Below are 14,892 nucleotides of genomic sequence, written 5' to 3'. Positions count from 1 at the left end.
AGACCTGGATTCAATTCCTCAGTACCACATAAATAGAGAAAAGCCAGAAGTGGTGCTGTGGCTCAAGTGGTAGAGCTCCAGCCTCAAAAAAACTCAAGGACAGTGCTCAGTCCCTGAGCCCAAGCCCAGGACTGGCAAAAAAAAAAAACAACAAAAACTTCCTCTCTTCCTCTTTTTCTTTCCTTCCTTTTTGTACTCTGTCTGTCTGTCTGTCTCTCTCTCCCTTCCTCTTTTGGTCTCTATCTCTTGGATTTTTGACAGAGGCTCTCATTATATAGCCCATTCTAGCTTCAAACTCATGATTTTCCTACCTCAGCTTCTCAACTGCTTTTGTTATAGGCATATCCCTGCTTTGCTCCCTCCCTTCCCATCCCCTTCCCTCCCTCTTTTCCTTCTTCCATCCTTCCTTCCTCCAGTTAAGATTAAACCCAGGGCCTCATTCCTGTAAGGTAAGCACCAGGTCACTAGCCCCTAGGCTACTGTTTTGAAATACTGTCTTGCTAACTCTGCCCAGGGTGGCTTGAACTTGCAATCCTCCTGCATCCAGGAGGCATGCATCACTGCATGTTTCTTTCATATGAAAGAAAACCCATCTTATAATCTGCAACGTAACTTATACTTCTCTACATACAAGTAGAAAATTTGTTTTATAATCTTGCAAATATTTAAAATATCTGTAAAGATGTTGCTACTGTGGAGCAACACGGGTCTGGGGAGGGCCAGCCTGAAGTCCCCTGGAGCCGAGCGAGATGGTAAGTATTGATGACCGAGCCCTCCCCCAATTACCAGGGAAGAAACCACACTGACCCAGGAGCTGTGTCGGCCATGAAAGCGCAGCAGATCTCTTTTATTGCGTCAGGCACTTAGTTATATACTGTTGGGGAAAGAGAGGGTGGGAACTGGGAAGCTAGCCAATAGGAAGAGAGCCATCGTGCTATCACTAAGGTTCCGGGGCAAACTTTTAGGTACTGAGCGGGACCTGCCCTGGGAGGGGGCGGGGAGCGGGCCACAGTCGAATCACGTGCACAGGGATAAGAGAGGTATGCAAGGAACTCAAGGAATGCCTGGCCAAAGCCCTTTCCACTGAGCCAGAATGATGAACAGGCTTCAGAGATGGAGATAAGGCCCCAACATAAAGATATTTTTGAATTTGAATTTGTTTTATAAATTTACAAATATTTAAAATATCTGTAAAGATATTATGCAAGTATTAATGATAGAATATTAATAAAATGCTTGATAAAAAGCATTTGTATCTGTCACAATCTCTGCAGTTTTTCTTCTTTTTTCTTTTTTGTCTTGGTTGTGGGGCTTGCACTCTCTGCCGAGGCACTGTCCCTGAGCTCTTCAGTTCAAGGCTAGTGCTCTACTACTTGAGCCACAGTGCCACTTCCTCTCTGCAGTTTTCTATAATGAGCCCCACTTGTGTGCAATGCTTCTGAATCCTCAGGGGGTATTCACAGGAATTTCTCATGTATGTGCACTTTTAGATGTCTAGCACTGGATGCTTACACACAAACTTCTTAGCCATCATTTTACTAACGGGAAATCTGTCCTGTGTGCTATGTTGTTGGATACTTTGTTAAGTCTTCTTAATAACCTTATACAACTTCTCTACATTGACTTACATTCTGTAAGGAAAAGTCATGACTAAGCACTATCCCTCATTAACCATTCTCGTTAACATGAATTACCTGATCTGTTTGCTAGGTGAATTCTGACAGAAACTCAGAGTCACCCTATTTGTCAGCTTTTCTTCTCTGTGCATGTGTCTTCTGATGTGAGTTGAGCTGAGACTTTTGTACGAAGGTGTCCCCACACTCTTGACACTCATAGGGCTTCTCCCCGGTGTGTTTCCTCTGATGTATGATGAAGTGTGACCTCTGGGAAAAGCAATTCCCACACTCGTCACATTCGTAGGGCTTCTCTCCCGTGTGAGTCCTCTGATGTAACGTGAGGACTGAGTTCACAGCGAAGCATTTCCCGCACTCATCACATTCATAGGGCTTCTCCCCTGAGTGTTTCCTCTCATGCTTAGTGAGATCTGACTTATAATGGAAGTGCTTCCCACACTTACTACATTCAAAAGGCTTCTCCCCCGTGTGAGTTCGCTGGTGCACCGTGAGGGCTGACTTCTGGTAGAAGCATTTCTTGCACTCTTTACACTCATACGGCTTCTCTCCTGTGTGAGTTCTCTGATGGATTTTGAGGTGGGAATTCCTGGAGAACAATTTCCCACACTCCTCACATTTGTAGGGCTTCTCTCCCGTGTGTGATCTCTGGTGCACTGTGAGGTGTGACTTCTGGGAAAAGAGGTTGCCACACTCCTGGCACTGAAAGGGTTTCTCACCAGTGTGTGTTTTCTGGTGTACCAGGAGGTATGCTTTCATGTAGAAGAATTTCCCACATTCAGTGCACTCGAAGGGCTTCTCCCCAGTGTGCGTTTTCTGATGTTCCATGAGGTGTGGTTTCTGGTAGAAGGATTTCTCACACTGCTTGCATTTATAGGGTTTCTCTCCAGCATGAGTTCTGAGGTGTCGACTGAGCGATGACAGGTGGTAGAAAATGCTTTTACATTCTTTGCATTCGTAGGTTTTGTCTCTGGTGTGAACTTTCTGGTGTTTTGTGAGCTCTTCATTTTTAGAGAAGGACTGGCCGCACTTCTCACATTCATAGGACACATCCTTGGAGTGTGTCTGCTGATGCACTGTGAGTGCAGACTTTGTGCAGAAGGACTTCCCACATTCGTTGCAGTCATAGCTTTCCTGTCGCTTCTGTGTTTTCTGAGGCCTTGCAGGTTCTCTATTCCTAGAGATAAAGCCTCAAGTTAATTAATCCACAGGACTTTTACAGCATATTAACAAAGGCATTCCCCTTTATACAACCCCCATTAAGGCTTTCTTGAAAAAATTTTCTGCAATAAATATAAAACCTTGAACTTGCCTTGAATTTCCAGCTTGGTTTTTCTGGGATCTTACTCCAGGGTTCTGGACATTCTTTAGTTTTTCTACAAAGGAGTTAAGATTTTAACACATCGTTATGGTTATACAGTTAAATCACAGACGTCAGGCCAATTTATCAAAATGAAAAACTCATAAATGGAATTTGCTCTCATTGTACTGGAAAAATATAATAAAGACAAATCTTATTAGACAAAGAGAGGAACATAACTATAAACTTGAGTACCACTGACACTTCTATAAATACCTTAAAAAGAGGTTAAGAGGCCAGGAGTTTGGCCTAGTAGTAGAGTGCTTGCCTAGCATGCACGAAGACCCGGGTTCGATTCTTCAGAACTACATAGAAAAAAGCCAGAAGTGGTGCTGTGGCTTAAGTGGTAGAGCTCTAGCCTTGAGAAAGCCCAAGGATAAGGCTCAGGCCCTAAGTTCAAGGCCCAGGACTGGCAAAAGAAAAAAAGAATAGTAAGTTAGATGAGAAAAATTGGTGAACAACTTTATTTGATGAATGTAAAAAGATTAAACTGGATGGAGCTATAAATAGTCTTCATCCCAACAAATTTAGATTGCTGTGTTTGGATTCTTATACAGTATTCCTCCCTTCCCTGAAGGGATACTTTCCAATACCCCCAGTGGATTCCAGAAAACATAGTATTGTATTCTATATATACTGTTTGTTGTCCCTATACATACATACATACCTAGGAGAAACTTTCCCCTCTCTCTATAAAGGAGGTATTTTAAGGCTTCTCTCTGGCATATCTTAATTGCTAGCATCACCACTTTTGAGCATTATCCTTTGTGTAAAATAAGAGCTATTTGAACACAAACAGTATAATTCTTCAGTAGCAGGCCTGATCACCAGTAAGACTTCTCAGTGAGTGATTGATAAGTGTAGCATATACAGCATGGATACACCAAACAAACAGATGAGTCACATCCTAGGCTAGACAGAGTGGGACAGCAGGGGATTCTATCATCCTCAGACTAGCATGCAATTCAAAACTGATTAATTGCTGATTTCTAAAAATTTCCCGTTAACACTTTAGATTGCTGTTGATAATGGGTAATTGAAAATATGCAAGGCAAAATTGCAAAGTCAAGGGACTGCTACTATAGAAAGCAGTCTGGAAACCTGTAATTTATTTCCTCTTTTTTTATTTATTTAATTAATATTTGGTACCATTCCTGGGGCTTGAATTCAGGATATGGGATCTGTCCCTTAGCATTTCTGCTCAAGGCTAGTGCTCTACCACTTGAGCCACCACTCCACTTCTGGGTCTTTTGATGGTTAACTGGAGATATCAATCACACAGACTTTCCTGTTTGGGCTGGCTTCAAACCTCAAGCCTCAGCTCTCATCCTCCTCATAGGTAGGATTATAGATGTAAGCCACCAGGACCTGGCTCTTTTCTGTTTTAATGGCAATGTAGATCTTGTGTCTTCTATTTTGACACTGAGAAGGAATGAATGGAAAAGTAAAAATATGAGACCAGATTACGAATAGCACAAAGATGTTGGACAGGTCAGTGTGATGTGTTTTCACCATTAAAATCCATGGTTTGAACTTGTGCTTATATATGTGTGTGTGTGTATACAGAGGCTTAACCTCAAGGTTCATGTTCTTTCTTAGTGTTTCTGCTCAAGGCTGGAACTTTACCACTGGAGCCACAGCTCCTTTACCCACTTTTTGCTAGATAATTGGAGTATCATGTGCTTTCCTGCTTGGGCTGGCTTTGAACCATGGTCCCTTGATCTCAGCTGCCTGAGTAGCCAGGATTATAGCTGTGAATCACTAGTGCCTGGCTCTCCACTTCCAATTATTTGCTTTACAATTTCTCTAGAAGAAAAGAGTGTCATGACTTTACTGCCCCAGTGGGCTTAAAACCAGGATCCTCAGATCTCAATTTGAGTAGCTAGGATTATAGGCTTGAACCAGTGGTGTCTATCACTCACTGCTTCAGTAGAGGGGATTTAGGGAGATTCCTGAAAGGTAGGTCAAAAGGCAAGTGGCATCCACAGCCTCATAATTAACGTAAAATGGAATTTTCTTTTTTTCTTTTTTTGCCAATCCTGGGCTTGGGCTCAGGGCCTCAGCACTGTCCATGGGTTTTCCCAAGGCTAACATTCTACCACTTGAGCCATAGTAGTATCACTTCTGACCATTTTCTATGTATGTGGTACCAAAGAATCAAACACGGGTCTTTATGCATGCTAAGCAAGCACCCTACCACTAGGCCAAACTCCCAGCCCCATTTTTTTTTTTTTTTTCTGTCAGCTCTGAGTTCTGGCTCAGGTCATGAGCACTATCCTTGGGTTTTTCTTCAGGGCTAGAGCTCTAGCACTTCAGCCATACACCACTTCTTGCTTTTTTCTATGTATGCGGTACTGAGGAATCAAACCCATACATGCTAGGCAAGCTCTCTACCACAAGGCCAAACTCCCGATCCCTTAAAATGGGATTTTCTTTGGACTCACCAGGGTGCTTTCGACGTGGACAGTCAACTTCTAAGCTCCATGGTGCTTTTCCTTGCTTCAGTTTAAGGACTACAGTTGGCTTACTCACACAATAACCTTTTTTATAGGAAACATAAAGGAAATAATACAAATTTCTTAGAGAATAACTATAGTTTTGGCAAACTGAAGATATTCCTTGGCAAATTTAAACCAAACTTTCTTCCTAACTTTCTTTTCTCTTTCCTTCTCTTTTCTCTCCCTTCTTTGTCTTTTTTCTTCCTTCCCATTGCTTATACAAGAGGATTTCATTGTATTTTCATAGAGTGTACATTGTTCTTTGCACAAATTCACCCCTTCTATTATACTGTTAATTCCCACACTTCCCCCTTTTATAAGTATAATTTAGTGTTTCTTTGTGCTATCTCTTTATTATTTATTTTTGCTAGTCCTGGGGCTTGACCACAGGGCCTAAGCACTGTCCTTAGCCTTTCCCCAAATCTAGAGCTCTACCACTTGAGCCCCAACTCCACTTCAGGCTTTTCCTATGTATGTGGTACCAAGGAGTCCAACCTGGTTCTTCAAGCATGCTAGGTAAGCACTCTACCATTAGACCAAACTCTTGGCCCTGTGCTATTGTTTTTTTCATGCGTGCCTGTACTGGGGCTTGAATTCAGGAGCTGGTCATTGTGATTTAGCTTTTTTGCTCAAAGCTGGTACGTTATCATTTGAGCCACACTTCCATTCCAAACATTTTGCTGGTTAATTAGATGTAAGAGTCTCATGGACTTTTCTGTCTGGGCTGTCTTCAAATGATAATCCTCAGATCTCAGGCTCCTGAGTGGCTAGGATTACGGACATAAGCCACAGTGCCTGTTTTGTTATGCTATCTTAAGAAATATTTATATGTAATGTATTCTTTTTGCTAGTCCTGGGGTTTCAACTCAGGGCCTGGGCACTGTCCTAGGGCTTTCTCAAGGCTAGCACTCTATCACTTGAGCCACAGTACTACTTCCAGCCTTTTCTGTATGTGCAGTACAAGGAATTAAACCCAGGACTTCATGCATGCTAGGCAAGCATTTTATCAGTAGGCCACACTCCGGCCCTATGTAATGTATTTTATTTTATTCATTTCCTACTACTGTTTTCCTCTCTTAATGATCTCCCTGAGATAGATCCTTTACTTTACCTTCAGGGTCCATGCTTTTTATCATCATCATCACCATCATCATAGATTCTTTTAAAGAAATAGAACACAGATATTTTTCTGGTACCCAGATCAAATTCATTGATTTTGACTTTCTGCTGAAGTCAACTTGATATCATTCAATTGTGAAAGGACCTCACATATCCCAGCAATGAGGAAAAGTAATCCAAACTACATGGAGTTATACATGTTGTATTTCTTACCCACAGAGACCAGGAGATTATAGTTGTCTAGCATAACATCCTTGTAAAGGTTCTTCTGAGCCTGAGTCAATAATTTCCACTCCTCCTTGCTGAACTCCATGGTAATATCCTTTAATGTCACAGGTCCCTAGAACAAGAACTTCAATTCAATCTAAGCTGATCCAGAAAAAGAGTACCACTGAAAGCTAGGCCCTGGTGGCTTACATGTGTAATCCTAGTTACTCAGGAGGCTGAGATCTGAGGATCATGGTTTGAAACCAGCCTATACAGAAAAGTCTATGACACTCCAATCAACCACCAAAAAGCCAGAAGCGGAGCTGTGGCTCAAAGTGATAGAGTGTTAGCCTTGAGCACAAAAGCTCAGGAACAGCACTCAGGCCCTGAGTTCAAGTCCAAGCATTGGCACGAGCACACATGAACACGTGTGTATACACACACACTAAAATATGCTAAAAATGCACACTAAAATGCACTAAAAATAACTTTTCTATAAACTACCAACAGGCTTACTGAAAAAGAACTCAGAAATAAGTCCTATTTACAATAGCCTTAAAAAATAACAACATAGACATACAATGATATTAAAGAGTTCCACCATGAAAACTATAAAGTGCCATAGAAAAATTATAAAAGGAACTAAAGGAAATACTTTTGTGTAATTTTAAAATACCTTTACTATCATAGAAATATACAAATTCATCACAAAAATTACACTGACATATAGTTCACATATATTCTACATAACGCATAATATATAAACTTCTTAACTCATAACATGATATGTATAACTCATATATATATATATATATATATAATTATCCTTAAGTGGTTATACAAGAGTTCAGCACATTAGTTTATAAGTGCATCTTCAACAATGTCCCCCTTCCCTAATTTTCCCCTCTCTATCCTACCCATCCCCTCAATTTTCCTATTTGCATTTTAAAATATATACATTGAATATTTTTTTTGGTCAGTTGTGGGGCTTGAACTCTGGGCGTGGGTGCTGTCTTCTGTCCTCTATGCTTGAGCCACAGCACACTTCTGCTTTTCTGGTGATTAACTGGAGATAAGAGTCTCACGGACTTTTTGTGCCTGGGCTGGATCTGAACCACAATCCTCAGATCTCAGCCTTCTCAATAGCTAGGATTACAGGTCTGAGGCACTGGTACCTGGCATATACATTGAATATTATAACTGCATTTGTCCACCTTTCTCTCTCTGTCTAACCTCATCCCCTGTGTGTTTTGGGTTTTTTTCTTTTTGTGGTTATTTGTGCTGTTCCTGGGGCATGAACTCAGGGGGTGGATGCTGCCCCTGAGCTTTTTTTAGTTCAAGCCTAGCACTTTCCTACTTAAGTCATAGCTCTACTTCCAGCTTTTTGCTGGTTAACTGAGATAAGCGTTTGACAAACTTTTTTTTCCTCCTGGTTGGTTTCAAACCATGATTCTCAAATTTCAGCCTACATGACAAACCCAATATAAAAGTCAGTAGAGCCAGGCACTAGTAGCTCATATCCATAAACCTAGCTATTTAAGAGGCTGAGATCTGAAAATTGAGATTGGAGCCAGCTGGGGCAGGAAAGGCCCTGAGACTTTTTATCTCCAAAAAACCAGCAGAAAACTGGAAGTGGCACTGAAGCTTGAAGCGGTAGAGCACTAGCCTTGAGGGAAAATGCTCAGAAACAGTGCCAGGACCTGAGTTCAAACCCCACAACCTACCAAAAAAAAAGCCAATAGATATGACTAAGTATGCATAACAGGCTAAAAGCTCATATCTGAAATAACCACAATAGAAAGCAGTGAAGATTATAATGTATTGTTTTAAAAGGCCACAGGAAGGAAAAGACTATTCTATATACTGTTCTCTATATAGAGATATTATATATATGCTTATAAACATATCAATAAAGTTATCACTTCTTTCATAAAGAAGTCACTGAAACATCATTTCTTGGGCTAGAAAACAATCTAAACAATGGTTTCCCTCATTTGTAACCATATGTTAAGGGTTCTCCTAACAGAGGATCATGGTAGCTCAAAAGCTAGGTACATATGTCCATATAGGATGAGGCTAAGCGAAATGAACTCCAGGAGATGGAAACAAGAGGTTTATCTTTGTCATTGTTGTTCTTAATGTACTACATAAAGCTATTTCTTTTCTTTTCCCCTTAAGGTTTATCTTACGTTGTTACTGTATCTGACTTTGGAACCTGGCATATCAATATATATGTCTATCTGTTTATTTAAAAATGGGAAGGTAAGAGGAAAAACAAGATGAGTAGGAGGGGTGGAAGAGGGAAAGTGGGAGAAAAACATGGTAAAGGGTAACAATATTTAAGAAGTAATGTAGGGCTGGGAATTTGGCCTAGTGGTAGAGTGCTTGCCTGGCATGCATAAAACCCTGGGTTCTATTCTTCCATACTACATACTCAGAAAAAGCCATAAGTGGCGCTGTGGCTCAAGTGGTAGAGTGCTAGCCTTGAGCAAAATAAGCTCAAGAACAGCACTCAGGCCCTGAGTACAAGTCCCAGGACTGGCAAAAAAAAAAAAAAAAAAAGTCAGAAATGGCACTGTCTTAAGTGGTGGTGTGCTAGCCTTAAGAAAGCCCAAGGACAATTCTCAGGCCCTGAGTTCAAGCCTAGGACTGGCAAAAAAAAACAAAAAAAACCAAAACCCAACAACAACAAAACAAACAAACCAAAATCCCTGCATAAGCCAGAGGAAAAGGCTAAGGCAAAGGTGTGCATAACCCAAGTGACAAAGGAGTGTCCATTCAGAGGCAGTCTGCACACACAAAGACAGATGACAAGCCTGAGCCATTAGTGCTAGGATAATGTTCCTTTCTTAAATGTTCTTCTTTGGGGGAGTGCAGGAGTGTGGGGAGGGGGAATGGAAGCCATTTGATGGTGCCAATATTGCTCTTGATTTAAATTTTATTTTCCAGGAAGCCATGTAGCATGTAGCCCCTTTGAAGTCCTCTGCTCATGTATTTATGCAAAGTTGACCACTCAGAGGAGCTCTTCCAGCCAGGAGTGCCTGTTCCACCAGGCATCTCAGGAACGGCCCTGGCAGCCGTGGTGGACAGGCAGCCCACGACTCTGGGCATCCTTAGGTTAACAATAACTGTATGTGAGTAGAAAAGCTCTTTTCTCTCTTTTGCTCTTTTTTGTGCCACTCCTAGGTCTTGAACTCAGGGCCTAGGTGCTGTCCCTGAATCTCTCTGTCTCTGTATCTCTCTGTCTCTCTCACGTTGGTCCTAGGGTTTGAACTCAGGGCCTGAGCACTGTCCTTGGGCTTTTTTCTCAAGGCTAGTGCTCCACCACTTGGGCCAGAGAACCACTTCCAATTTTTATATGTATGTGGTACCAAGGAATCAAACCAGGTCTTTGTGCATGCTAGGCAAGCACTCCACCACTAGGCCAAACTCTCGGCCTGCTTCTCTTCCTCAAAGCTAGTGCTCTACTACTTGAGCCACAGCTCCATCTCTAACTTTTTTTGTGGGCGGGGGTGGGTGTGATTAATTAAAGATAAAAGTCTCATAGACTTTCCTGCCTTGTCTGGCTTTGAACCTTGTTCCTTAGGATATAGCAGGAAGGAGATATATGGGCTTCTCATGTTATTACATGGAAAAGTGCACTGCACTTGGGCATCAATCTAAATTAAGTTCGTATTTTTATTTTATTAAGGTTATCCTTAAGTAAATTGTTTGGCATTTTTCTTTTTTTTAACACTATGAGCCCCTTGGAAAAATACAATGGTTATGTATTTACTGTCACAGTCTTTATTTCTTTCCCAAGTTGTTCCTGTTCATGCTTTATTGATAGTCAAATATGAATCACAGACAGGCACTGACAAGCATGTTATGCTTCTAAAGAATCAATTTCAGTTAAGAGCAGAATGTTTCCCACTTACAAATTCTTTGTAGACCAGAGTATCTGATATAAAACTCAAATAAGGACATACAATAAAACTTTTCTCTGCACAGCTATAAATCCTCTATGTAAACATGATTTATTGCTACTAAGTTTGCTGAGTCTTTACTTGTCCCTCCTGCTATCCTCAATGTCTTAATTCATGGTAATCAGGCAATAGCAGTATTTTGAGATAATTTTACCGACCCCTCTTCAGGCTCATAGAGCTTGGCAGACCATACTTTGTAAGCTACTGTTTCATTCAAATGATTTTTTCCCTGAAATTAATTATAAACTAGAAAAGTTACACTTTTCTAGTTTAATACATGGGCTGTATCACACACACACACACACACACACACACACACACACACACACACATATGCACATGAAAGCTAAACAAATGACTCACCTTGGACTTTGTCATTTTTTATGCTTCTCTCAGGGAAGAGTAGAAATGAAGCCAGAGTTGGAAAAATCGGAAGGGAGAAGCAGTAACAGATCCTATCTTGTAGCTCCAGGGATTACCTGTGAGAAATTTCCATACCACATTTAAGTACACTCTAAGCCTCTAGGATATATCCCTTTGACCCATGAGAAGGAATAGAAGGACCATGAAATGGTACCCACCTGTCACTGATGACTCTGACAATAATCCTGATGAACATGAGACATTTTTGACTGAATCTAAACATTTCTTTTCTATTGGTGGTTTTGAGAATTATGTATCTGTTCACTGGATAACACAAAGGAATGAAAACTTAAATAATGAATAATGGAAGATCAGTTAAATGTGTATAACATGTCCAAGTATGGAACCCTCCCAATGCCTGCTATTATAGATGATGTTGAATTAAATGTTTTTGATACGTAAATGATGTTAAATGGCATAACAATTTTTACTTTTAACATTATAAATTCCTCATAGGCAAAAAGTCAATTAAAATGCTCAAAAGTTAATTTCATTTTCTCATAAAACCCAAGAGTTTTCTCATAAAACCCAAGTTTTTCCTCATAAAACCCAAGTTTTTCTCATAAAACCCAAGAAAGTCTTCACATAAATGATTGTTCTACTATAGGCCCTGTTATTAACATAGTCATTGCCTTGGTTTCAATGTTAATACCTTGAAAATAAGGAAAAATTAGATAACATTGAATAATCCTTCAAGTCCTATTTACTTATCCAGGACCACAAATTCAGGGAGTGCCTAGAATGAATTTTGCCCTCCAACAACTTTTGGATTGAGGATACAGTAAAATAAGCCTCAAGTCTGCTGATATTGACACAACTGTAGCTTCTAAAAGAGCAGTTTGGCACCATAATCTGCAAACAGACTGTTCATGTTCACAGCAAAAGACAGCCAGATGCAATAAGCCTAAAATCGTTCTCAAAAGCAGCAGAAATCACATCCACAAAACACAGGTGCTTACAAAATGCTCATTTAAGGGGCCGGGAATTTGGCCTAGTGGTAGAGTGCTTGCCTAGCACAAGCCCAGGACTGGCAAAAAAAAAAAAAAAATGCTCATTTAAGCCCATATACTACCCAATTAGAGGCATTCTATTGCTCTTATAATATGAAACATGGGTGGACTCTTACCGCCAATCACCTAGCAAAGAGCTGGGAGTAGAGGTGTAGCTCCAGAAAAGGCCAAGCAAAAATGTAAGACCTTCGCTGCAAGTCCCAATACTGGCAAAAATAAAAGGCTCTTCAGGCTGGGGAAGTGGATCGATTGTCAGAGCATTCGTCTAGCGAAGGCGGCTCATAGGTCAAGCCCCGGAAAAGCCATTTCCCTTCTGTAGAAACTAGCCTTCCGCCTGGATCAAATTCCCAGCTCTTGGGTAACCCTGGACATGGCTCTCGGGCTCCCAGCTAGCCCCAGGAATGACTGGCACTGGAGTAACACCGCGTGGTAAGGCCGGGGACAGTACACCACTGTGACCACTGTGACCTGGGGGTGCGCAGGCCGCGGCCTGGAAGTGAGGGTAGGAAAGGCACTCCAGGGCCGGCACTGCAAAGTGCAACAACTCAGCGCGCCGTACTTGCTGCTAAGAAGGGGTTAATTAGTAGAACCCATGCTTCTGCCCCGATTGCACGTCGTGTCCTGAGCCCCAACTGTACGCGCTGCACCGCATCGCCCTAGCCTTCCACTGCCCTATTGTCCGCAGCTCGCCATTCCCAGCATTCCCGGAGTCGCCCGGATTCCCCGCTACCTGAACCAGAGCCTGGGGCGCTCGGGCTGGGGGGGGGGGCGGCGGCCTCCGGGCCGTGACCGCGTCCTGGTCACCGAGCCCCGCTTCGGACGCACCTTCGGGGTCACGGCCTCTGCTCGGGGTCGCCGCCGGCCGGCCACCTGCTCCGCGAGCGCCGTCCCCGCCCGGGCGCCCTGGCGGACGGCTCAAGGCCCGCCTGGAGTCCACCACCAGCGGCTCCAACCGAGACAAAAAAGCTGAGGGCGCCGCGCGTGCGCAGAGCGTCCCCAGCCGGGCTCTGAGCGCGCTTCCCAGAAGGCCCCGCGGAGACCGGATTTGGCTGGCATGGAGAACGTGGGAGCGCTCTGGACGCGCAGGCGCGGGACTCCCGCCCGCCTTGCCCCTGGGAACCCGAGGCCTGTCAGCCTGGGCAGGAACGTCGGTGACTCTTAATTCCAGTTCACCGGCAAAAAGCCAGAAGCAGAAAAAAGCTCAGAGACAGCCCCCGGGCCCTGGGTTCAAGCCCAGCCACGGGCATTAAAACACAAAAAGGACCGGGAGTGTGGCCTAGTGGTAGAGAGCTCGCCTAGCATGCACGAAGACCGGGGTTCGATTCCCCATACCACACACACACACACACCCAGAAAAAGCCAGAAGTGGTGCAGAGGCTCAAGTGGTAGAACTCTACCCTTGAGAGAGCTCAAGGACAGTGCTCAGGCCCTGAGCTCAAGCCCAGGACTGGCAAAAAAAAATTAATTTTGAAGAGATAAAGAACTTAGAATTATTTGAGAAATGTCTCTCGTCAGTTTTTTTCCAAAGAAAAAATTAATTTCATTATATTTATCCTTACAGAATATTTAATATAACAGTTACCAAAATCTCACTTCAAAACTTTCTTTGTCCTCCAGTCTTCGCATGTGCTCCAGGCTGGCCTTGAACATGGAGCCTCGGCTGGCCAGCACTTCTGGCTTTGTGTATGTGATATGGGAGAATCAAACGCAGGGCGTTGGGCACTCCACCACTAGGCCACACTTTCCTGCCCAAAGCCACACTTTGAGAGGTTAAATCAGGAGTCTTCATTAGAGAGCAGCTGACTACAAGTGGACCCAGGTCCCAGCAAACTTGCAGCCCGGAATGTAGCTAGCTCAAAGTTTATCAAGGCAAAAACCACAGCAAGGCAGATTACCTATGGCATGGGGACTAGCAGAACATGTTTGACAGAAGCAAGGCAAGCTATCTACAGGGACAACCAAGGGCAAGTATTCTCTAGAGCAAAACTTTCCTGAAGTTTTAACAACTCATAATAGGGGCTCATGGCACATCTGCAGTTCAAAGAATGTCCTGTATCACCTTTAGAATTCTCAAAAAGTCCCCATCATCTGTTAAGATGCCAAGATGGCAGTAAGGACAAGATAGCAATACCCAGTATCTGTGTTTCATCTGGAACCAGAAATCCACCTGCCTCTTCTCCTGAAAGAGAAGCCCCCTAGCTCTCTCATATTTCTTCTTCTTCTTCTTCTTCTTCTTCTTCTTCTTCTTCTTCTTCTTCTTCTTCTTCTTCTTCTTCTTCTCCTCCTCCTCCTCCTCCTCCTCCTCCTCCTCCTCCTCCTCCTCCTCCTCTTTCTTCTTCTTCTTTCTTATTGTTCAGGTGCTAAGGGCGCCTGGACAGGGCCTGGACACCCCCTCCCCCACCCCCTATACATAATATGCAGACTTTGCCAAGAAACACACACATGTCCAGGTATAGGCAACTAAGGAAGTTTATTTCTGGGGGAAAGGGGACCAGCAGACCGCTTCTCACTATTGTCTGGGGTGACCTATCTAATCTGTAGGGTTTAGGAGATAAGAGGTGGAGACTCTGGGGTGGATGTGAGAACTAGGGGCTTTATCATGATGGACTAGGATTTATGGCTGCTGCCCAAATGGTAGACAAGGAATGTCTGCAGCTGCCCAGGCCTGAAGGCCAGCTG

The 14,892-nt window shown here is 42.9% G+C and overlaps 1 protein-coding gene across 1 annotated transcript; it reads right to left on the bottom strand.

Moving 5' to 3' along the window:
- Positions 1 to 425: 425 nt before the first annotated feature.
- On the bottom strand, positions 426 to 11,684 carry Znf25 (zinc finger protein 25). The gene is made up of 6 exons (XM_090346771.1): positions 11,362 to 11,684; positions 11,144 to 11,259; positions 6,822 to 6,948; positions 5,436 to 5,531; positions 2,944 to 3,007; positions 426 to 2,808 (listed from the first exon to the last, which is right to left on the bottom strand). The coding sequence occupies exons 2-6, from the start codon at positions 11,156 to 11,158 to the stop codon at positions 1,740 to 1,742; spliced, it is 1,371 nt and encodes a 456-aa protein (XP_090202897.1). The 5' UTR covers positions 11,159 to 11,259; positions 11,362 to 11,684; the 3' UTR covers positions 426 to 1,739.
- Positions 11,685 to 14,892: the final 3,208 nt, after the last annotated feature.

This window comes from Megascapheus bottae, chromosome 15 (assembly GCF_031878675.1).
Source record: "Megascapheus bottae isolate mThoBot1 chromosome 15, mThoBot2.hap1, whole genome shotgun sequence".
NCBI lineage: Eukaryota > Metazoa > Chordata > Mammalia > Rodentia > Geomyidae > Megascapheus > Megascapheus bottae.
This window is presented reverse-complemented; position numbering and strand designations above follow the sequence as displayed.